At 52.2% G+C, this 24,328-nt stretch overlaps 6 protein-coding genes across 6 annotated transcripts; 2 read left to right on the top strand and 4 right to left on the bottom strand.

Annotated features, from left to right (window-relative positions):
* Nucleotides 1-96: 96 nt before the first annotated feature.
* CkaCkLH20_11061 (nicotinic acid plasma membrane transporter) lies at nt 97-1,675 on the bottom strand (the record flags this gene model as incomplete). Its single annotated transcript, XM_038893775.1, has 3 exons — nt 97-1,298; nt 1,412-1,429; nt 1,486-1,675. The coding sequence occupies 3 exons, from the start codon at nt 1,673-1,675 to the stop codon at nt 97-99; spliced, it is 1,410 nt and encodes a 469-aa protein (XP_038740875.1).
* Nucleotides 1,676-2,666: 991 nt separating this feature from the next.
* CkaCkLH20_11062 (nucleus protein) lies at nt 2,667-4,601 on the top strand (the record flags this gene model as incomplete). The annotated part of the gene is made up of 1 exon (XM_038893776.1): nt 2,667-4,601. One exon carries the CDS (start codon nt 2,667-2,669, stop codon nt 4,599-4,601), a length of 1,935 nt encoding a protein of 644 aa, XP_038740876.1.
* A 1,312-nt stretch (nt 4,602-5,913) lies between these two features.
* Nucleotides 5,914-7,029, bottom strand: CkaCkLH20_11063 (uncharacterized protein; the record flags this gene model as incomplete). Its single annotated transcript, XM_038893777.1, has 1 exon — nt 5,914-7,029. The coding sequence occupies one exon, from the start codon at nt 7,027-7,029 to the stop codon at nt 5,914-5,916; it is 1,116 nt and encodes a 371-aa protein (XP_038740877.1).
* Nucleotides 7,030-7,959: 930 nt separating this feature from the next.
* On the top strand, nt 7,960-9,738 carry CkaCkLH20_11064 (uncharacterized protein; the record flags this gene model as incomplete). The annotated part of the gene is made up of 1 exon (XM_038893778.1): nt 7,960-9,738. One exon carries the CDS (start codon nt 7,960-7,962, stop codon nt 9,736-9,738), a length of 1,779 nt encoding a protein of 592 aa, XP_038740878.1.
* Nucleotides 9,739-9,873: 135 nt separating this feature from the next.
* On the bottom strand, nt 9,874-14,249 carry CkaCkLH20_11065 (fumarylacetoacetate hydrolase; the record flags this gene model as incomplete). The annotated part of the gene is made up of 3 exons (XM_038893779.1): nt 9,874-10,748; nt 10,798-10,879; nt 14,106-14,249. The coding sequence occupies 3 exons, from the start codon at nt 14,247-14,249 to the stop codon at nt 9,874-9,876; spliced, it is 1,101 nt and encodes a 366-aa protein (XP_038740879.1).
* Nucleotides 14,250-18,431: 4,182 nt separating this feature from the next.
* Nucleotides 18,432-20,489, bottom strand: CkaCkLH20_11066 (alpha-L-arabinofuranosidase; the record flags this gene model as incomplete). The annotated part of the gene is made up of 2 exons (XM_038893780.1): nt 18,432-20,300; nt 20,364-20,489. The coding sequence occupies 2 exons, from the start codon at nt 20,487-20,489 to the stop codon at nt 18,432-18,434; spliced, it is 1,995 nt and encodes a 664-aa protein (XP_038740880.1).
* Nucleotides 20,490-24,328: the final 3,839 nt, after the last annotated feature.

Here is a 24,328-nt window from a genome sequence, read left to right on the forward strand (position 1 = left end):
GGGATGTGAAGCATCCATGATGGGAAAAGCCACGACGATTGAAACGAAATATGGTAATATTATGACGACTCTTAATCTAACAACTAGACCCCCCATCTACAGAGTGTAGCGGAAGTCGGGGTGTCTATCTCCCTTCTTGCCCTGATCGATTTCGCGCGACCTCTCATCGATGCTCATGTTCTCTCTCCTGTTGTTGATCCTGTTCAGGATAGTCCACATTGTGAAGTATCCAACCGACGCAACCGTGATGGTGCCTAGCGACACAGCATGGCCAATCGTGTACCTCCCGTCAGAAGCCGTGATGCGGTAAATCTGTCCAGCCATGAGACCGGCACTGTTACCGATCGTCTGCTGGAGACCGATAGCCGTTGCGCGCTTGAAGTAACCAGCGTTGCTATTGCTGACCCAGGTGACGTTGAGACCGACGACGCAGTAGATACCCGTAGCTGTGACGAAGGTCGCGAAGTATTGCACGCTCGTAGCCTTCATACTAACACCCAGCATCAGGGCGTATCCCGTCGCAGTTACCAGAGCCATAGGCACCATGAAGACGGCGCGCTTGTTGATCTTGTCCGAGATGTAGGCAATAGTGAGGTAAACCGCCGATGCCCAGATGTACACGGGAACGGTAAGGAGCTGAGTCTTGATGCTGCTATACCCGAACCCCCTGATGATCACGGGCAAGAAGGTACCGAAACCGAACGAGCACGTGTTCGCGCAGAACTGGCATCCCGCAGAGAGCCACACCTTGGGGTCCTGGAACGCGAGCTTCACCTCCGCCTTGTCGAAGGTCTCGGACTCGCCCTGGTAGACCCTAGCCTGCTCGGCGCGGATGCGCATGAGAGCCTTGTCGTCTTCGGTGAGCCACTTCGCCGACTCGAAACTATCGGGAAGAAGCAGAATGACGGCAAGGCCAACGGCGAGGGAAATGACCCCCTCGATGAGGAAGAGCCACCTCCAACCGGCCAGACCGCTCGCGCCGTGAAGGCTGGTCAGACCGTAGGCCAGGAGACCGCCGAAGGCGCCGGAGAGCGCGGCGGCGACGAACAGGTACGAGATTCGGCGGGCTTGTTCTTCGCGCTTGTAGAATGTGCTCAGGTACAGCGTCAAGCAGGGGAAAAGGCCGGACTCGAACATGCCGATGAGGAGTCTTGTGGCGAGGAGGCCGGCGTAGTTTGTTACGAAGGCGGAGCCCACGACGGTTGCGCTCCATGCGAGGATGAAGAAGGGGATGAGTCGGCTCGGGCGGGCTTTCTTGAGGATTAGGGAGGCCGGGATTTCGAAGACGATGTAGGTCACTGCGTGATATGTCAGTTGTTGTCTCTCAGAAGAGACTGAGGGAACTTGCCATAAAAGACCGTGACTGCGACATTGAGTCGATTGCCAGTCAGGTTGAGGTCTTCGTTCATACCCGCAATTGCTGCATTTCCTATAGAGTATCCGTCAGTATTCAAAGTCGTGGAAAAGCTTGAAAGAGCCACATACCAATGTTGCTACGATCCAAGTACGCCACCAGAAAGCAGATAATCATCATCGGAGATAGCCATCCGTCCAGTTTCCTCACCAACTTCTTCTCAGCCACCGGGTCGATTGTCAGGTGCGTGCTCGCAACACCCTCATAGGGCGAGTCGACGTCGCCATCCTTCGTCTCGCTGGGCATCTTTTCCGAAGACATATTCGAAAGTCGTGTCGAGTTGGCTGATCGACAAAGCTCAACTAACGATGCAGATAGTCTAACTCTACCGACATTACAATAATCCACAGGCCCTGCATTGGTGATATATCTATTCAGCCTGCATCACCAAGAAAATGCAAAGGCAAGGTGAGGTCACCGGATTCACCTATCTAGCCAACCCCAGAATTTGCCGACGCCAATCTATCGTTCCCTCCCGCCCCTCCTCCGCGTCGGGAAATGCGCGCACTTATCACAACGTCGGCTGATGATCCATGCAATACAGCGGGGTGCGCCCAAAAAGCCGGGGAAACGAGCCAGGACTTCTTATCATCCGGACGTCCCTGAAAGGGCTTAGGGGAGCCAAGATTCCCCTCGGTCAAATGTGGGGGATCTTGATAACACGAGGGCGCCTCTCTGGGATTATGAAAAAGGCCGACATCGCCTCGCCTGTCGTGTCCTCTTGGCCAATTCCCCGATCTCGCAAACCAGTTTGTCGCTTTCGGCATTCTCTCCGGCAACCCGCGGCTCAATGGATTCGACATCGCCCACTGCTGACGCCTCGAGTGCGAAAAGTCCGATAGCTCGGAAGAGGAAGCGAGGGAGGCACGCGGTCGCGTGCGAGTCGTGTCATCGGCGAAAGCAACGAGTGAGTGATAGGTCTCTCAGCTACTGTCTTGGCATGTATTGTTTGTTTGCAGCTTGGCGAAAGGTGATGCCGTTGATCGGATGTTTGCCACTTGGATCTCGGGCGGACGGGAATTGCAGCTACAGGCGCGCTCAAGTCATCTTTTACGTGGTCGGCAATAGAGAGGATGCCTTTTCTTCTTCGCAAATTCGTCCATCCATCCTTCGGACCTGCTGATACAGGGTCTAGTGCAACGGATCGAAACCATGCTTCAACTGCGAGCGTCGCGGAGTAGGATCATCGTGTTCCTACAGCCATCTAGAAGATGGCGGCGAAAGACCGAGACAACGGTCGCGGCCACCGGTCCTGACTTCTCCTGCAGTCAACTTCGCAACGCCCATCTCGCCGGCCACCGCCTCCTCAATACCGAATCAGGAGCCCGAACGACAAGATGAGTCCTCTTCAGGGTCCGGACCGATACCCTCGCGATCATCTAGCAGCGGAGGGAGAAGGCAGGGCGAAAGCGGACAAGACCAACAAGGGGAATACGCTGTCGGCAATCTCTTCAAAAGCCGCGATGCGCCGTCCTTCTTCGGCTCGTCCTACTTCGGCCCCCAAGCGGCTGCGAAAATCATACAAGCTCCCGCGCCCGAGCTCTCTTCCGGACTTTCACAAAAGGCTCAAGCGGGCTCAACACATTCCTTCCGAGACGAAGGAGGGCCTTTCTCCCAGATTTGGGAACTCCTGGGGCTGCTTCCGAGAAAGAAGTCGACTGTTGATAGGTTGACGGACTGCTTCCTGAACGAGCTGAACTGGGCTATTGATGCCGTCCAGCCGAACTCGTTCAAGGCCAAGTACGATAACTTCTGGTCAAGGAAGTTTGGCTTCGATGATTTTGCAACGATCGATCTCCGCTGGTTGGCGCTGCTGTTCATCGTAATGGCCTACGGCGTGCTCTTGGATTGTCCGAAGCCCCGGAACAAGGAGGTTCAGAGGGAAGTCCACGAGACGTCGCAACGGTTCTACTGGGCTGCCCGACGCGCCATCGTCATTGCGCCGACCTTCTACGGCGAATCGACGGATCTCGTCAGGGCTGGGGTGCTGGTGACGCGATACCTCATCTACACTCGCCGCGTCCCGGAATCGTGGCTAACTACTAGCTTCGCGATGCGCATGGCTCAGGCCCAGGGTATGCATATCGACGGCGAGAGGTGGAGGTTACCCAGAAAGGAGATGGAGACCAGAAGGCGGCTGTGGAGTAACCTTTACATGCTGGATAAGACCATCGCCCTTGCCCTCGGAAGGCCGTTTGCGATTGTTGATCAGCAATGTCTGGTCAAGCAAGCATCCAACGTCTGGCTGGATGACCTTGATGACGAAGAAGCGTCAAAGGTTCCCGAGGCACCTCTGTCAGAGCCAACACCAAGCGTCTTCAGCCGACTTGCCCATGAGCTGGCCGTTGTGGTCGGCAAGATCCAGGAAAGATGTTTCGGATTGTTCACCGTGTCCTACGAAACGGTCTTGACCTTAGACAAGGAGATTGATACCTGGAGGAGCAGGCTACCGCCGTACTTCGAGGTCGAAGACGCCGACACCTCCAAAGACGAGAGGCTCCCTTTTCTGCCGTGGCAAAGACTCCATCTCCACAGCATGTACCACTTTGCTCGCGTCACCCTCCATCGCCCGTTTCTTCTTCGTCAGTCCATCACCAACCGCTACAAACACAGCCACGATGTCTGCATAGCGTCCGCCTGCGCCGACCTCGAGATGGGCCTGAAGCTGTTCAGCCAACCCCTGACGGACCGGCTGAAATGGAGTCTCGGCCCACACAACCTTTTCAACAGCGCGTTGGTGCTGGGAATCATCGCCGTGCGAGACCCCCATACACGGAGGTCGCAGGCCATTCTTGAAGATCTGGCAGCGTACTGCGAGATGCAGCGGAACGACGTTTGGCTCAACGAGTTCGCCTTGGCTGAAGTGAAAATTGTCGAGTTGTGTGTGAAGAAGGCGAGGCAGTCTCAACCACCGGCGCCGAACCCAATGGTTCCCTTGGCTTTGGCATCCCCGGCCGAACGTCCGTTGCAATCCGTAGGCCAGCCAAATCTGATGCCTACACAACCACAATTACCGGTCGAGAGTCCCGAATTTGATCCGCTGTTGGTCGGTCTTGGACTTCCCTACAGCACCTCAAGCGCGCAGATGACGTGGGACGATCCGGGCTTCTTTCTTCCGGAAAGCGGAGATTTATCTCAGTGGGAACATGTCATCAACACGATAATGCATGATCAAACGAATATCTAGAGCATCGAATTAATCCATTGAAATAGCAAATGCAGCATCACAGCACATCATACATGTACATGAACAGGAGTTGTGAGGTTTCCAAGAGACATCCTTGACGAAATACGACTAAAGGAAGCGATCATTAGGATGGGTTGACCACTCATTCCGTATGATAATCTTTCGCTCCTACAATGCAAATCCACACATTGCAAGAATGATATTTCCCGTGGATTCCCGGGCAAGGTCATTGCCTCCGATATACCCAACCTTTCCGTTTCCAACTCGGCCAAAAGCCACTGCCACTGACGTCCTCCAGTCATGCTGGACGGGCTGTCTCAAAAAAATGTGGTTAGGGGTTTGAAGTGTTCCAGCATACCATGAGTCCTTGTCCTCGACTTTCGTCAAGTGCACAGTTACTTGGTTCCGTGTCTTCGGTAGCCCTGCTGGGAGGTTGAATGCATCGTGATTGAGGTTAGCAAAATGTCCGAGGCCACGAGCTGTCGAACCGAGACCGGCCTTGGCGAAGAAGGAATCTATGAGGCTTTCGTTCCAATACGCAGCGTCCTCAAACTTACCCATGGCAACCGCAATACCGCCTTGATGCACGTATGACAGTACGGCGTACCACACATAGCCCATATCGGGTAGAACGAGGGCGTCATCTATGATGAGCACGGCCTTTGGTGGCGGGCGCCGTTGCAGGGCAGAGAGAACACGATCCGGCTGCCGAACCAGACGCAAGTTGGCATGTCGGGGCAGCTTTTGTGTGAAGGACCTCCAAGTGTCGTTAAAAGGCTCCCAGTAGCTACTGGAAACGATCGGCCGAACAAGAGCAATTGCCAAGACGAAAGGTTTGGGAGTTCTTCCATGTTGCTGGCGGGCGGTTGAAGAGACCTAACGTTTGAGACTGTGAAGCTACAGGTTCACAGTTCACAGCAGACCCAGCCACGAAACTGCAAGAAGCCTTTGATGCCGCGAGTTTTGCAGCAAGACGAGAGAACATTAGTAGTTTATATATCTGAGATTCGCTAGCTGCCCGAGAGTGTACAGTCAGATGTCAAATTGTGGCCACCACAATAGGACACCTATTGTCATGGCGTTATGCGTCTCTTTATGGCGCTGACCCTTTCATCCTGACTGTCAAGCAGCAGCCTCAAGTTCGTCATCATTAAACAATGAATTGTCTTGTTACAGAAATGTGGTCGGCACATACATATTGCAAAACTTGCTTACACATATCGTGGCAAAGCCACATGAGTTGCTGAGACGTGAAGGAGGTAATGGGTTGGAAACAGTGCGGTATTTGAACAAGTCTAACAGAAGCTTCATCTTAGAAGTAACTAGCAACAGACTGCCCCAAAGCGTCCATCCGAGGCGTTATGCCGAGTCCTGGCTCAGTGGGTGCCTGAATATGTCCATCGCGAATCTCAAATGCGCCATCCGCCGTTTTCAACGTGACCATGTCGCGACTAGCAAGTACGCAGCGCAGGTTCCTCTCCGGAATAGACTGGCTCAGGTGAACGAGAACCGCGAACCCAATATCAGAAGCACACGTCTCTTGCACGCTCATGATATACCCTGCCGCGACGCAAATGTCCCTCACACGGCGTGACCGAGTAAGACCGCCAAACTTCTGAGGCTTGAAGTTGATACCTTCACCCGCGTCGTCCGCAATCATCTGAATCATTGACACATCCGTCAGGGCGAGTTCGTCGAATATGATCGGCACGTTCGTCCTGCGTCGTAGCGACGTGCACTCCCTCCAAGTCTGACATGGTGCTTCCAGAACGAAGTCAAGGCCCTCGGGTAGAAGCCTCAACATTCTCAAAGCTCCCTCCACGGTCAGCCCGCCGTTGGCATCGACAATGAAAAACTCGCCAGGCTTCTTGTCCTTAAAAGCCTCGACGATGCGGGCGGCATCAACGACAGGGTCTCCGCCGATCTTGACCGAGAATCCGATCGATCCCTTATCCCGGTACTCCTGGACGAGGGCCCGCATGCCTTCCGGTCCGCGAACCGGGAGAGAGGTGATGATGGGTATCTTGTAGTCTGTGCGGCCTCCAAGAAGTTCACATACAGGAAGACCTGCCCATTTGCCGAAGATGTCCCAGCATGCAACATCCAGGGCGGCTTTGGCGTGTTCGTGACCGAGGAGCGCCGCATCCATAGCTTCATTAATCCGATCGACTCTTCGTGGATCAAGTCCAATCAAGCTTGGGGCGATTTCCGCAATACCGGCTCGAACTCCCAGAGCGTGTGAAGCTATGAAGGTCGATCCGAAGGGCGTGCTCTCCCCCCAGCCCTCGATGCCGCACTCGGTGGTGATACGTACGAAGGTGCCGTCGAAACTGGGGTACTCACGCCCTCCGGACAGGTAGTAAACCCCGCCTGAGTAAGGCAAATCAGCCTGAAAGACGTCGATGCGCTTGATCTTAACTTCGGCCATGGCTTTGGCTTGCGGTTTTCGGCAGAGGACGGATTGGTAAAGCGATGTAAACTAGCTGTCGTGATCAGTTTAGGTTGGAATAGGCTGAAATTTACTGGCTTAAGTATTTAATTAACGCGCCCAGTCTCAAAGCGAGTAATATTATCATCTAATACAGCATATTCCAACAAAGCTTCCTGCGGCTCGACCAATTGCTGGTATCTTGCTTTCCCAACATGGCAAATTTGGAGAGAACCTCCTGTACCAACCGGGATCGGATTCGCCCCATCGATAACCTACAACGTCTCGATGATTGCTATCAAGGAGTATGGGGTATGTCATGAGCTGGCCAACATAGAAAGCAGCGAGGACAAACGCATACTGACACAACATGGACTCGCATCTGGATCTGTTCTCTTATCCATGGTGCTGCCTGTCTCAATTACTTCATCATTCCGAAACGATCTTGCCCATAGGGTTTATCGTTACGGCGATAACCTATGGCATTTTCTCTATCAATCTTTCAGACCTTTCTCATGCAACAGTTTAGCCTTGGTTCCGCATCCGATCCGACAAGGTTATTGATGTTCCTTGAACAGGCACGTCGAACTTCCACATTGGGTATGAGAAGTGAGGCACATTCTACCCCGCAATCCCGTTGCATGACGGCGCGGGGAGAAGCGTCAACTACTGGAGACGAATCGCTGTTTATTTTATTTCCCGATAAGAAGGGATGAACTTGGAAGACATGCGCATGGAACTGCAAATATTGTGGACTCGGAATCTCATCCGAGCAGGGTTCGGTTTCTTTACAAGATGGACACATAATCTACGTCCTCCTCCTGACCAACGAAGCACTACATATTATCAATCATTGCACTCTGTTCTCTATAGAACACAACGGATCGCAGGTTTACATCCTCAACGCCCTTTCAGCACCAGACATCGCCAATGTCAGTACCAATGGAAGCAACAGAACCAGCCGTATTCCACGGCACACCTTACGTCAACGGCCATGCTTCGGCCACGCTTCTGGCAGCTGACCTCGAACTCAGTCTATGGGGCGGTGTAAATCAAAAGACCGGCGAGGTCATCGACCGGTTTCACCCATTGAGCGGACATTTCTTGAAGGACACCGTCTTAGCAATCCCCGCAAGTCGAGGATCATGCGGCGGCAGTGTTGTCATGATGGAACTCATTCTCAACGGGCTTGGTCCCAAAGCGCTCATTCTCGAACGTCGCGAGGAGCTCATAACACTTGGCGTTCTTGTGGCGGATGAGTTCTTCGGTAAAACAGTACCAGTGGTAACTGTTAAGCCTGAGGAATTTCGGCAGTTACTCCAATGGGGCGAGAAGACAGTCCATATCGATGGTGGTGCTGTATCGGATGGTCCTCTCACCTCCCTCACTGGAATCGTCGCAAACGGAGTTCAGAAGCCTTCTGAAGACCTTACGAACCTGGGGATTCGGCTTTCCAATTTCGACTTAGCCACCTTGGAAGGAGCCAACGGCGAGGCGGCCAGAATTTCGATGCGAACAATTATCCGACAGGCACATCTAATGGGAGCCACCGAGCTGATGGATGTAAGTCAAGCTCACGTTGACGCGGCTTGGTACGGCCCCGGATCTGTCGCCTTCGGCAAAAGACTCCGGGATTGGGGTGGGAAGTTCCGAGTTCCAGCCACCATAAACTCTCTCAACGTTGACCAAAAGCGATGGCGGACGCTCGGCATCGACTCTGAGCTTGGGACTACGTGCGACGAGTTGACCAAGGCTTTCGTCGACATGGGCGGCCAGGTGTCTTTTACTTGCGCGCCGTATCTTCTTGAAACCGCTCCGAAGTTGGGAGACTCGATCGCCTGGGGAGAGTCCAACGCCGTGGTTTACGCAAACAGCGTTCTCGGTGCAAGAACCTTGAAGAATCCAAACATGTTGGAGGTACTCATCGCGTTAACGGGGCGTGCGCCGAAGTCGGGTGCCTACGTCGACGCGAACCGAGTTGCCTCTGTATGGATCAAGGTTGAGGTACCCGATGGAATTGACGACTCCTTCTGGCCTATATCAGGATTCTGTTTCGGCGCTATTGCTGGAGGTCGTATCCCAGCTATCACGGGTCTTGAAGGCCTCAAACCCTCCAACGATGACTTCAAAGCCTTTTCGGCAGCCTTCGCTACTTCTTCGAGCGCGCCGATGTTTCATATGGTCAACTTGACACCAGAAGCTCCAACACTGGAAGCCGTTTGCTCTGGTGGTATCTTACCCGAACGCGTTGATGTTGGCTGGAAGGAGCTACACGAATGCTGGGACGAGTTCAATCACGGGTCGACGGAGAGGCAGGTCGACCTCATCTCGTTCGGAAACCCACACTTCTCCTCTCGCGAGATCAGGGACGTCGCCAAGTTGTGCCGTGGCAAGACCAAGCACGAGGACGTGTCGGTGATTATCACGTGTGGTCGGGCGCAACATGCATTGGCTACTCAGGCAGGCTATGTTGAAGAGCTGGAAAGATTCGGAGCGCAATTCCTCACGGACACCTGCTGGTGCTCTATTGAGGAGCCAGTCATTCCGAAACCCACCCAGGTGATCATGACAAACTCTGGAAAGTACATCCACTACGGCCCCGGTCTGACCGGTCGGAAGTTCTGCTTTGGGAGTTTGGAGATGTGTGTTCAAGCCGCCGTTTCGGGGAAGAGCACAGGGGCGCCGCCGACATGGCTACAAAGGTCTTGACTTCTTGTGTGTATATCTGATCAACCGGAAACCAGGTCGTTTGTTGTCTCAAATCCAGCTGAAGTTCCTTATAAAACGGATACGCCATCGGCTGGAACCATACTATCCCACGTGTATAAAGACTCCTTCTTTCCCTCAATGAATCCCGTTAACTTTGACTTCTTTTACCCCGTTAACACCATTAACCGCCTTGACCCCGTTGACGCCATTCGTAGCCGCCTGTTTCGGCTTCTCCTCGTACTCCACTCGGTTGACAAGACTGCCCAAACCGTGGCTCATCACAATCCGAAGGTCATCTCCTGGAGCGAGGAATACCGGAGGGGTTCTGCTGACACCGATACCATGAGGTGTACCCGTCATGATGACTGTACCTGCTTCCAGTGTCGTGCCTTGAGACAGATACGCCACGATCTCCGCGATAGAGAAGATCATGTCGTCTCCTCTGCCCTCCTGCATGACCTCGCCGTTGAGAACGGTCTTCAATTCAATAACCGACGGATCTGGGATGCTGCTCGTGCTGACAAGACAGGGCCCCATGGGAGCGAAGCCGTCGAAACCCTTGCCGAAGCCCCACTGCGCGCCGGCGAACTGGTGTTTTCTTCCCGTGACGTCGTTGGAGCACATGTAGCCGAGCACATAGTCCATGGCCTCTTCAGTGCTAACATTCCTCGCGTCACGGCCGATGACCACTGCCAGTTCGGCCTCATAGTCCGCTTGAGAGTCTGTTGCTTGATGGGGAATGACAAGTGGCGAATTTGAGGCGTTCAAGCAGCTTGCCGGCTTGAAGAAGAGCGTAGGATGCTCTGGCAACTCGAGATTCATCTCTTTGGCATGTTTGCGGTAGTTGAGGCCTATGCAACGGATTGTGCCTACTTCCTTGCGACTCAGGGGCGGCAAGAGCTTCTGAATGTTGAGGATCTTTGATGTTGGCTCTGCTGAGGCGTCAAGCGCGGATGTGCCGGTGAACACCCGGACAGGCACGGGAACAGATGCTGTGAGGGCGGCTCCGACTGCAAGGATGTGAGTATCTTGGCACTCCTGGGTGTTGGGATGTCATACCGTCAACGCTATCGTCAACCGGCTCACCGATATACTCCCTCCAATCATCTTCGGCGATAAACCGCACCAAACGGCTCCATTTCTGAGGGCAGAGTTAAGCCATAATCGAGATGCATATGCGGTTGGTTATCTTACAGGTGTGATCATCTTGATGAGTGTTAATGTCTTTTAGGGATGCTCAAGGGTGCTGAGTCGGTCGACGCAGAAGGTTCAAGAGAACAGCAGTCTAACAAATAAATGTGTGTACAATGAAGGTAACTCTGCCACATCCTATTAGCGGATATAAACTCGAGAAAGCCATCAAAGTTGACCCTGCATTTGACATGGCGTTCTTGCGGGTGGCTCCGGTCATCGTCCGTCATCCTGGGCATTTCCCGACGGCATCGGGGAATTCGATCGGCCTTTTCGACAGAGAGGATGATCTAGACCCGCGGAAGATAAGCGTCGGCTTGGAAACCCCGCAAACCCACACCCCCGAAATCAAAGGTGGTTCGGCACATTGATAAAGATGAGATGGTAATTAGGTAAATACTCGGCAATCATTTCTTTGAGAATGCCCCCGACGGGTGAGAGCAGTCCGGGTTCCTTGTTCCCGGGTGCTTTTCCCCGGACCAAACAGCCGGTTCTGCGCCGATCCGAGACCTGCTGCTCCACTTGGGCCGTCAACACCATGAACATCCAGTCACGATAGCCTATTCTAAACATTTGAGCTCAGCAGAACAACACCATCTGAAGCGTCGACTACCATCTCCAAAGACTGAACTGGCTTTGTCGGCTGGTTCGACCGCATAGCCAGTGGGTCAATAAGTGAATGATGCAGACCCACGAGTGAGTCACACGACACGCTCCACTGTGCCGGCTCTTATTCTGATTGTAGTTCCCAATTTTCAACAAGCAAACAGCACGGTAGCTCAGGGGTAGAGCGCTGGGCTCATAACCCAGAGGTCCCTGGATCGAAACCAGGTCGTGCTAGCACAATTTCTTTTCCGTTCTTTTTTTTCGCCTATATATATGAAGGGCGAGCATTTTGACCTTTTCAAATGAGAGTGAAGTCCTTCAAGCACGTCGTCTGGGTCTCCGTATATTAAGAATACAGGAATGTGAGAGTATTCTCAAATATAAACCCTTACTGAACTACTATTGTCGCTGCTTTTCTTTTCAGTCATCAGTCGCCTAACTGTTTGACAATAGCTTGATACATAGAGAGAAACTCCGCTTCCCACCACCGGCCTGATTCGCCATCTTCTAAGCATTTTCACAACAGTTTCATGAGTAGAATGTTTCTTCAGCTCAATGACAGAAGGTTTATCTCCAATGCTTGAGTCCTTGTGGTGGCCGAAGTAGCCTGAGACATGTTTTGGCTTTAAAGCAGGAGGCCGACAAGATCCACCCACATTCAATAAGGCACCTACCTCGTCGTTCATAGGGACAAGAATTGAGAAACCCCTTCAAGTAGGATTCAAAACATTTATATACGGCCGAAGGTCTTCTATTCTTGCTGTAGAATGGCAGACATGTCTTTTCTAGCCTTATTGTGTTGAGATTGCGTGGAAGATCAGTCAATGGCCTTTTATTTGCGCCCGACAGCCAAAGACCATGGAGCCGCCATCGATACGAGACTATTACGGAGATCTTCAAGTCATACATACAGCGACACTGGCGGAAATAAAAGGGGCACATCGCGCTTTGGCTAGGAAGCATCACCCTGATAAACAGGTGCCCGGAACCTGCACAGATGCACGGGAGTTCAGACAGGTACTTGCCCCTGGCAAAATTCTGACTTTCCGGCTTATCCCTGGATTCTGAATAACCCAACTAACTTGTTCAGATCCAAGAGGCCTATGAGTATCTTCGGGATGAGTGCAAACGAGCGAGATACGACACATACTATTCGCAAGTACGAGTGGAGTGGGCTCAGTACAGAGCATGGGAGCAAGAGGAAATCGAAAAGAAGGAAACACTAAGAAAAGAGGAATGTGAAAAGCAAAGACGAGCTGAAAAGGCAGAACAGCTTCGTCGGGAGGAACGCGAAAGAGTTGCTGCCCAGAAGACGGCCGCAACCGAGTTTGCGCGCCGTACTGCTGAACGAGAGAGAGCAGCCCGAGAGAGGGAGGAAAAGGAGAGATTGAGGGAATTGAGGGAGCAGCTTGCAGAGAGACGCTCCCGGGAGGCAGCCAGTAGGGCCAGAGAGCTCTTGGAGCAAGCGGCAAAGCAACGGCTTCGCCAGCAGAAAGAAGCAGAAGCTGAGAGGCGATCTTTGCAAGCTGCGAAGAAGGCGGCAGCCGAGAGAGAGAAGGCTGCGCGTGAGAGGCTGAAGATGTTGGAGGTCGAGGAAAAGCAGGAGGTCATTCGCAACCACTGGGCCCGGATGAGGGTTCCAAAGGCGTCCGGCCCTGTTCATAATAACGCCAAGTGCGAACATACCCGATCTAGGTGGCCTCAAAGCTGGGAAGAGACGGTTTGCGGTTTCTGCGACAAGAAGTTAGCCAGGTTCTGTCTTCGTTGCCCCAAGTGCGACATGGCAGCTTGTCTGAGATGCAAGAAATCAAGAATAGGTACTGCATAGTTAGAGCCATCTTTGATGGCTATGGATTCTATTATCAATATGGTGGACTTTGGGCTTGGCTTGAAATGAAAAGGGATTTATAAACGTCAGATATGACAATACTGCTTGCGGTGACTCTGCATAGAACAGCCAAAGGCAGCAGTAGATAGATGCCTTCATAATGTCTGAACCTAAGGCTGTCGTCGGTTTCGGGTCATCGATAAACTTATTACTACATGTAACAGTTGACATGCAAATGTACCGAATACCCCGGACGCTTATTTCAAAGTTTCTCTCTGTTCCGTCGTTTCTCAATGCCAACGAACAGGGCTTCCGCTTTCGCCAGCACCGTGCCATTTTCATCCGTGATCTCTCCCTCCACAACAAACTTCGTCGGCCCTTCCATACGCTTCAACATGGTCGTACAAGAGATTGTTGACATCGTTGGTACTGGTTTGATGTACGAGACTTTGAGCGTTTGTGTAACTTGAGGAAGCATCGGCATGAACCCATGAAATTTGTTGACAAATCCGATAGCGCCTAAGCACTCGTCGAAGATGGAGGCAACCACCCCGCCGTGGCACCACTCCTTTTTCAGAGTACTCAGTCCATGACCAAGAGTGAGAAAGAATCGTGCTTTAGATACAAATCTTTCATGTAACGGTCGTTCATCGGGTTTCTGGTTGTCGGTTTCGGATGGCTCGGATGGCATGTAAAAACAACCGATGAAGTATGGGACGGTGGCCGCACTGAAGAGCGTCACGCCCCAGTACTCAAAGATACGGTTATCAGGGTCGAATCGCCGGCTGACAGTGGGAGCGACTAGAATGCCTGGCTCGGAAAGCACTTTGGCGCACCAGGGGATGGTCTGGAAGTGGGCAATCTGGTCTTCCCATGAGTCTGGCATTGTGGTACTGCGTGAAGATGTATTTTTGACTTGGTCGGAACAAGATTTTGTTGATCAATGAACTGAGAAACAAGTACCTTTTTGGATCATTCGTCTGATCTCTGCCGGTATGGGGAGCCTTTTATACGCGTTGAAGCGGTCTATGGTATTGAGTAGCAAAACGTACTGCAATGTCAATAAAGTCAAAAAGAATTACTATCCAGTGCGAAACTTGGATACCCATGTTTGGAAGGTCTGGGCAAAGACGGCAAATGTAGCCTGCCGCAAACCCAGTCTGAACTCTTCAACATCGATCGTGGAGTAGTCCGTACGTCTGTCGTAGCAGTTCGGCGAGATTACTCAACCCACCGACCAACTCGCGTAGAGTTTTCAGGAACCACAAGACTGAATATAGAGCATATCAATTTAAACAGATGACACCAAGGTGGAAAACCTAGCAACACTTAATTGAAAAGATGGGGTCTTATGCGAGGCTAAAGGTAGAGAGAACTGTAGTCTGAGGGTACCAGAGCTCGGCATTTGCTAGGCATTGTCCACCGGGTCTAGATACGAAGCACGACGCGGCATAACAGACACTCCGACGGAAGCCTCCTGATATGCCGCATGTTATTCAAACCGTACTGGCCACTGGCAGTTTTACTATACTACCACTATTTAGCTTGATGTGCGAACTTGGGAGTTATGCTTCCGAACAATGCTAGACAATGGTGACCTTGGTATGATCTTCTAAGTTGAAGTCAAATGGTCGGAGGTGAAGCCGTAGAGCCAACTGACTTTCAAGATCCTTGCCGTATTCTGCCATACCTGACTTCCAGCGAGCCATCCATTTGTCATTCTCTAAGCATTCCCAGAACTTCCATCGCTTTTCTAAATATCGTCTAGCTTCATCCCAGTCCCACAACAAGTCTTCTGTCAGCATGGCCCATGTATAATCCCTCATTCTGGGCCCCGGGTCATTCGTCCCTCCGGAGTCTTCTGAATTTCGGGGAAACAGACTAAGGAGGTGCCGTATGCTCTCTTCGGAGTCCAGAGTACTGGATCGCTCGGGAAGTACCTTGTCGGCGAAATCAGCCCACCTCTGCTCCCATGAGTTCCGAAGATGATTCCCGATAATTGCCTGACACAAGCCGTCACCGGGCGATTCGGACTGTCTCAACGTCTTAAACAGCATTTCCGTGACGTTGGCCCAGTGCTGAAATGCTAACACCAACTTGTTTTCGGGCACAACGCCGATCTCTGTATTTGTAGTACCGAACTTCTTTCCTTGACATCTTGCCAGGACTGACCATAGAAGCCTCAGCCTAGGTTGCGAGACGCTCTCCCTAGTTGCCACTTCATCTTCCCAGGGCAGCTTAACCCCATTGAAGGTCTGTGTGCCACCGTAGGTGATATTCAATGACAGAGCTGCGTTTTCAACGGCTTTCATAAAAGCCGTAATTCCGGGACCGTTCGTAAGCGTTGGTATGAGAATTGCCTCAAGCTTCAACCAACTATGCCAGAAGCTTCTTTCCTCGTGATAAGTAGCACGCTGGGAGTTGGTCCACGATGCGAAGCCTAACAACCACTTCTGCAGTTGCCTTATTCACGAAAGGCTGAGGGTCAAATGCGCCGACTGATTTAGTTATTCGTTTCAAAAGCTTCTCCAACCGCTTGCGCATGAACGTCTCCGCGTCCGCATGTATAGCGTCAACATACAGAATGTCGTAGGTAATCGTGCTATTTCCCCACAGGTTTTCGAGTACGAAGTCGCAGGCACACACTAACTGCTGAAAGCCAGTGGTTGAATCTTGTCGAAGAATGGCATGGGATTTGACTCCGTGTAGCCAGTAGAGATTATCGTCTGCGGTAAAGATATCTTCGAACCAATTCGCATTGCCCTGACTCATCTGTGTGAGTTCAGGTAGATGCATCACCGGGCATATGCTGTGCTGGATGAAGTTTCCTTTTGGTAAAAGACATCTCCCGGGGGCTTTCCGAAGTACGGTGAAAGAACTAAGCAAGTTACAGATTCGAACCCCCCAGGTCTGGAGGCTAGCTGTATGTGGATCAAAGTACAGACGGGATATGTCGGGAGCGGCGATTCCAAGCGTGGTAGGAGTCCTTGTGTTAAAAATCGATCTGACTGACGGTCCTTCGAAGACCCTGTCAAATAGGAATGTGCTTTCAAAAATTGGCGGAAGGTGACCAATGTCAGGGACCCAGGAAGGTAGGGACCGTAGTCTAGGTTGACTACTAATTCCAGAGAGAAGTAGTACCTTCTTTCCTTGGTTCCTAGTAATGAAATATGCAGCAATTCCGATGCAAACTTCTTCTAACGTAAGGCTGTAGTCAGCCGTGATCGGTTCTTCCTTCACTTCGTTCCATGGTGCTAGTCCTAGAAGAGCGAATAGTTTGTCTCTAGGATCACGACACGAACAGATGCTCGTGTCCAAAAGCAGGGATATCAGCTTCGCCGCCGGACCCGGGGCAGGAGAAAGACGCGGTGAGCTCTCTCTGTGCTTGGCCCAGGAAGTCAACACAAGCTTCCGTATTACTCCAATATATGGCCACAGAATAGATTTGAAACCACAATGAATAGTGACTTGTTCGCTCAGAATAACTTCCTGTACCACCCACAAACGACGAAAATAGGGACGAGATAGGAATCTGTTAACTGCCATTTTGCAGTCTTCACACGCCTCCTCATTCCCATGATGAGAACACGTCCATTCCAGAAACGAATTTGCAACCACGTCGAGGGCCGCATCGCTGTCCCAAGAGGCCGGTCCGAGGTATGCCAGTGTGTTCGAGGCACGTGAATAGATTTTTGACATCAGAGCAACTTGTTCTGATCTTTCCCCTTCATCTGTCTGATTAATACAAACAGAATCAACCCATATGCTTCGTGGACCTCCTCGTAGCGGCCGGATGTTGCGAAGAGCGTTTTCGCAATTTCTTGTGATGGGTATGACGTCCCAAAACGGCCCAATAAATAATGGCCTGCATGGGTCGGAACTTCCGTTTTCATCAGCCCATGTGTAAGAAAGGGCGTCATATTGCGAGGATTTGGAGCCAAGTGATGTTGTTGTGAATGTTGCGTGCAGTAGGCTGTCAACTTCACCAGAGTCCAGTACCAGAAGCCGGACATCATCACTATCCACGAGTATTGGATAGCAAAGAGGAGCTTCGAATCGACTGAGGTGATCCCTTATCTTGGTATTGGATGCGGTATGGTGCTTTCTCTGACTGCTTACTCTTGATCTTTTTGGGATATTTCCATTCGTCTCGGTGCCACCTTCGGAGCGTCTTGATCCATCTAGAACAGACGGAGCAATGGGTTCCAGGTTTCGAACGCCGCCCGAACGGTGAAGATCGTAAGGATGGCCATAATTCACGCTAGATGGCCACCGCAAATTAAAAGAGGTGTCTGATTCGCTGGGAGCGAGATGAGGTTCATATGGCGCTGTGTCGACTCTGATGTCGTCGATTGAAGCAACAGCGTAACATGAGCAGCAGCAAGGAAGCCCACCCAGAACCTGTACTTCGGGTTGCGTACAATGTCGCTCATGCCACCTTGACATGACGCCGTTGGAAGAGGAAGAGGATAGATGTCTCGGTACTCGCAGTGATAGTCAGCAACTGTTGATACAAGGCAAAGAGATGTAAAACTTTCTCAGGTGGGAGGTGCGGGGTTGTCTTGATTATGAGCTGCGGCGTATGCTGTCAGCATCACTGCCTCGTTGTCGTACGGACACGTCACGCCTACCATCCAATGCAATCCTCGCATGACGGGGCGTCAGTACATGTACTATCACATGAACGCGAAGCCTCTTGATACATAAGGTACATGAGGATACATGTAGCCAATGTGGTGGCAAGTGTCGTGTATCGCCTCACTATCTGCAGGAGATTTCAAAGAAAAGTCGTATTCTAACGCTGGGGCTTTTTGATTTTTGCCCTTTACCATTTTCTTAATTCTCCAAGCCACCTATACTAATTATCACCACTGCCGCATGACGGTGTTTCCTCAATGAATATGAGTCAAAGTAACACATCAAAAATATGCACAGACTTTGAGGCTGTGAGATGAGTGGGATAGGCTGTAACATATATCTCTGAGATACCCAAAACTACATATTTATCGTTTGTGATATTTATTGATATTTCACTAGAGATCTAGAATCATTGCAGGGCCTTCATATCTTAAGCTCGGAATGACTTCGAGATTCCACGCGCCTTTTGGCCTCCCTCTGCCGCAACATCAGTGTCCAAAACAGCAACACTAAGCTCAGGGAGGGTGAAGTTGAAAGCACCATCCTCGTTGGCAGTCAAGACAAGCTTCTGGCTATCAACAATGTTGACACCGGTGTGAGGGTCGTTGTAGGCGAAGGGGTCGCCGCCAGGGTTGGTCAGGAGCGTGAGCTCAGCCTTGGTACCAGCCTCGACGCCCTCGAACTTGACGGTAACGGGAACATCCTCACTGTTGGTGGTGTTGTACGCAGCTCCCTTCCAGACGAAGTTGCCCTTGGCCTCGTTCTTGCCAGAGACGTAGTAAACGGGACCGAAGTCAGCAGACGCCTCGAGTGTGTGCGACAGTGGGTGGGCGGCGAAGAGCTCCCACACGAACCAGCTCGTGGAACGCGTGGTGAGCTTGGGGTCGGCGGCAAATTGGACAATGGTGACAGCCCACTGCCAGCGGTTCATGTTGCGCAGGACGGGGGCGTAGAAGGTGCCAGGAATGCGGTCGGCGTTGCGCTCATAGCCGATGAGAGACACGGCCTCACCGACGGTACCGATCCACCAAGGGAAGGGCATCAGGTCTCCGTCCCAGCCGGTGCCGCCGTTGGGGTGGGTGGCCGCAACTTCACCAACGATGTGGGCGATGTCGTTGTCGAACCGATCGAACTCGTCAACGAGGGCATCCGGGGTGCGGTAGGGGTGGTAGTCTCCGATGCCGGGAGCGGGGATGTCGAAGCCGTCGCCGTCGGAAGTGGCACCGGAGGAGATGACGGTGATGTCGGGGTACTTGGCGTTGATGGCTTCCATGAACATGGGGAAGCGGTACTCCTTGTAGGAAGTCCATCCGAGGGGGTAGCCGGCGAGCCAGTCCTCGTTGCCGATCTCGACCATTTGGAGGTCGAAAGGCTCGGGGTGGCCAAGCTCGACACGGCGAGCTCCCCACTCGGAGTCGACGGGGCCACGGATGAACTCAATCTGGTTGAGGGCGTCGTCGATGAACGGCTGGAGGTCCTCCTTGGGAGTGACATCGCCGTTCAGGGCGAGACCGGCCCAGACGCCGATGACGACGGTCAGGCCCATGTCCTCAGCCCACTCGAGGTACTCCATGAGACCCAAGCCGTGCGTCTGCTGGTAGTTCCAGACACCCTGGAAGCCGGGACGGTCCTTGAGAGGGCCAAGGGTGTCCTTCCAGTCCCAGTAGGTCTTGTTGTCGATACCCTCGAGCATGTTGCCGCCGGGGAAGCGGAGCAGGCTGGGGTGCAGCTCAGCAAGAGCCTCGGCGATGTCGACTCGGAGACCGTTCTTGCGGCCCTTGTAGGTGGGAGGGAACAGGCTGATCAGGTTGAAGTCCAGCGAGCCGTCGGCAGCGCCCGCAGGGTCGAAGGTGATTGCGAAGGTGTTGTTGCTGTTGGGAGCATCCTTGGTAGGAGTGAGTTCAACGGCGTGCTCGACCCATTCGTCAGCGGTCGACTTGGACTCAATCTCGACAGAGCCGAAGACGTCTTCGTTCAGGGCGGACTGGAGGGAGGCAGTGAAGACACCCTCGTAAGCACCCTTCACCCAGAAGGAGCCGGTGTACTTCTGTTGCCTGACGTCCATGCCCCAGTAACCGTCGTTCTCGAGACCGATCGAGCCGGAGCCGTTGCCGCCAGCTACGTTGACGGAGACAGGAAGGGCGGCGGAGAGGGGCTCGCTGAGGTTCTTGAGGGTCAAGACGGCGCCGTTGATGGAATGCCAGCCGTCGAGGGAGACGGGGAATCTGTTGCTGTATTGGAAGGCGCGGTTGCGGATGAGCTCCGCATAGATGCCGCCGTCACCTGAGTTGTTGATATCCTAGTAAAGGTTAGAGAAGTCGACCTGGGCGTGGAGTACCTGAAGAAAGAAGTGAACACATACCTCGTGGAGGAAACCATACTGGTGTCCACTGGTAGCATTGCCACCGGTAGCCTTGACGGTAATGTCAACAGCAGCAGCCGAGACGGCGTAAGTGGCGGCCAGAACGGCCGACTTGAGCGACACCATTTTGCTTCCCGATTGCTTGAGAGTTGGGGTGCAATGACGCGAAGGTGTCGAGCAAGACCCAGGACCTAGCCACCACCGGGAAGGACCAGCATACTTATACCACCTTTGACAATGTGGTTCCGAGATGAACCAATTCCCCGCCGGGCTCAAGGAACCGAGTCAATATCGCCATGATCGCGTAACATCAGATACGACCTGCAGTCCCAAGCATCCGGGGCTGGAGTCCGGCAGGTACAAACGAGCACCTTTCGTGCGCATACCGGCTCAATTGGAAGATCATCCCGTAATGGCACGTCTTCCCACGCCAGTCCGATCACCCCGCATTCTTGCTAGTCCATAGTAAGCTCTCCGCGAATTTGTCCGCCCAGACGGGAGAACCACCATCGTGAACGTCGCATGTCGGTGGCTTCAGCCCCGAGGACGAGAGCTCTGGACAAGCTTAGCCCCGCGGCGTCCGACGCGCGACAGGCTTCGGCTCGGTTGACTTTTCGCGTGCTCATGTGGAAGAGCAGGGATCCGTTCAAAGAAGAGGTTGGGATTGGGTGGCTTGCCGTGGAGAGAGAGACACCGTTACATCGGCCTGCCGTGGTGGTGATATCTGCTCAACTCAAAAGGCGAACTTCCATGTCGTCGATGTGGGGAAAGCTGGAGAAAGATCAGGAACAGTTCAGATGGCCAGCGCTTGATGGGATGGTGAGGGGTGGAAAATGAGGGGAAGTTAGAGAAACGAGGGAGTATCCGGGCCAGGACCGGGATATCCCCCGGATCCACTGCGTCATGTACCGGATTCCGAGGTGGTGACGGCGGGCTCCTATTCGAGCGCATCGTAAAAGAATATCGGGTCTCGTTTTTACCGCCAAAGACGGTGGGGAGTCTGCCCATGAGTGAGGACGCGAGTTTTCTCGTCCCTTGCGCTAGAACTAGCACGGCATGCATGACGGTTAAACCATGGCGCCTTCGGCTTGTGATCTTGGCCCATGATGTCGTTGCCGTGATGTTTTCACCTCCAGATCAACCCCGCAGCGGGAAACAGCTTCGTCATCGGGTTGGCTCGCTTCAATGTGATCAACGGTGTTTCTCTTGGCCATACTCAAACTGCCATTTGGTGGTGCTTTTGAGAGAGGCTTTACGGAAAGGATCACAATTGGATGTCCTGTCTTGCCGACATCATTGGTTCGTTTCTATCCGTTGGTGAGTCTCTATTACAACCCGCTCTAGAGCCGTCCATTAGACAATCTGTACGTAACTAGAGATGCAGGTACGCAAATGGCGAGATGCTTGCAAAGCTTCAGGTGTAACCGGGGCACACTCTGAATACGCCCGGATGTAGCCAGAGACGCAGTTGTAGAGTAGATCCGACTACTGTATCTTGATCGGGACAGAAGCGACGTCAACACTCTGTGCTATAGCACATGTGTGAAGCTACAAGCTGTCAGAATCATGCAATGGCACAACAAGTTGGAACTTGTGCGCCTCGACTTACATAATGACTGAAGTAGCGAAATATACTTCATCTCGACACGGCCAGTAGCCGTCTGCATGTGAGTCAACGTTTCCTTACAAGCAAGGCACTAGATATTGAAGATAAGTTCCAAATCTGTCGAATAAAGAAGTGTGTGTAAGATCTGGTCTAAGGCACCAGACCAATATGTCTGTAGTCACAACCACCGGTGGGATGAAGTCTTTACCGATGTTCCAGTTCCTGTACGAAGCTATGTAGTATGAACATCAGGCTGAAGTCGCCACATTCGTCAACCTTCTAGTTGGACGTACTTGAACATAAAAAACGATATCTTCAGGTGTTTCCAAATCAAAAGTATACACTTGTCTATGAAAACACGTCCTATCCTTAGAGCGTTGCAATCCGGATACCTGATCTTATACGCGCCTTAGTCCCTACATCTACTGAGCCCGCTTGCAGTTGTCGGTACTGATGGACTTAAGGCGCCCTACCTAATTGCTCATCAGCGTTTTTCAAAGCTTGCTTGTCATGGCAGTGTCTCGACACATACAAGACGAGGGCAACCGCGATTGAATTTCTCAAGGCCAAGATGTGGAGCCACAACTAACAGTGGTAGACGTTCGAGTAAAAGGCAGGTCCTGTTATTCGTACCGTCCATTCAATTTTGATTGAAGACATTCGCGATGAGGTTGGTGATGGGGAAGTCGTGACATACGGAAGCGTACGGCCACAAGCGTACCTGACATGTGTAGATACCCATGATGAAGCAAGAGCTAGACGTCCCAGGAGCAGAAGAAGAAGTTGCCACCTTTTCAATATCAATTCAAAAACAGTATATCAGCACCGACTGATGGAAGCTCTTTCCTTACTGCAAGAGCGCAGGCGAGAGCGCCCTCCACGAAGAATATGGAAAGAATATTCCCTTGGAGAGACATCAAGTCAAAGAGGAAAGAGACAAGTGAGCAGAATGGCTCACGGGAACCTGCTACTTCTATCACCCCTTTCCACATACAAATTCAACATCATTCATCATCTTCAACACCTACATTTCCCAGCAAACAGATGACGGCTATTACCAAATAGCCAAACGCATATCAACTGCATCGATAACAATATCAACGACCGTTCGTTTCTCTCCATTCTTTGCACAACGCACCCAACGTGCTACATCATCCTAAACACCCACGCCGGTCGACAAGATGGATCAATGTTCTCCGCTAACACCCAACGACCCCAGGTGTACCAACGATAACACCCAACAAAACCCATGCGTTACAGTTACAAATCGTTCGACACCTCTTGATGGAACTCCGCCACCAACCTACAAGCATGCCGTTGCTTCTCAAATTTCCAAAAACAGCCAGACGTGGAGCAATACTACGTCCAAGCCATCTTACCTTCCGAGCCACCAGAAATCTGCAATCGAACCTTTTTCTACTCAATCTCGGCATCAGTCTCACCTTCACGACAGCAGATCCGCTTCCGCTGCTCATGTATCTATATTCCCGCGTCGTCTGAAGAGCATTGGATCGTTGTACAAGATTGGGGCTAACGCGAATCCTCGAGACGATAATCGCACCTTCGCCGTTCAGTGTAGCCGCGGATTCCATGTCAACCCGACCTGTTTCCTTCATGACGGACCAAACGAGACCGACCCAGTCATGGTATATATTACCCAACTACCGCACAAAAGACTGAGTCACCCCGCAATGATCACGATTCCACCGCGACGAGAGTCTGGCCGAGCTAAGTTCGTTACGAAGCTGAGCAGAGAATCGTGTCTGGGACCCAAGGTCTTCAAAGTTCCGGTCAAGGCCCAACGAGCTGATAAATTTCCAACAATGGAGAAGTTCCGATGGAAGAAAGCATCATTTGACAGGTTTGGTGGTTATGACTATACCCTCGTTCGACTGTCAAGCCGCCAGGTAGTGGCCGGGGTGAGAATCTCCCTCACAGACGGGGCCCCCGAAACTGTGTATAGGCCGGGCCCGGACGGATATCTAATAGCCAAGACGACCATACCACCTGTTCTTGCCACGTGCGAGTTTGATTTTCTAGGGGCTGGAGCTACCGGAAGTTTGGGTGAGACTTGGGAGTTGGTAGCAGTTGCGTCAGGATTCGGGAAGATGTGGTTTTGAGCCTTTGGAGAGAGGGATTGCTAGACGACTCGATTTGACAACGAACCGGGTCTTGTTGATCACTTTGGACACCTACAGACAATAAAAGTACAACTACCACGTCTTCCGATGATTCAATCAATCGGTGAAATGCGCGAGTGAAGGCAGAAATGAAAGACTTCGGGCAGTCCATGATCTCGGCAGTCGAGTGGGCCTCGGTCACAACCAGAGCCGGTTGGTGCCGGGTCTCCACACGGAGG

Source organism: Colletotrichum karsti (genome assembly GCF_011947395.1).
Source record: "Colletotrichum karsti strain CkLH20 chromosome Unknown Scaffold45, whole genome shotgun sequence".
NCBI classification, from domain to species: domain Eukaryota; kingdom Fungi; phylum Ascomycota; class Sordariomycetes; order Glomerellales; family Glomerellaceae; genus Colletotrichum; species Colletotrichum karsti.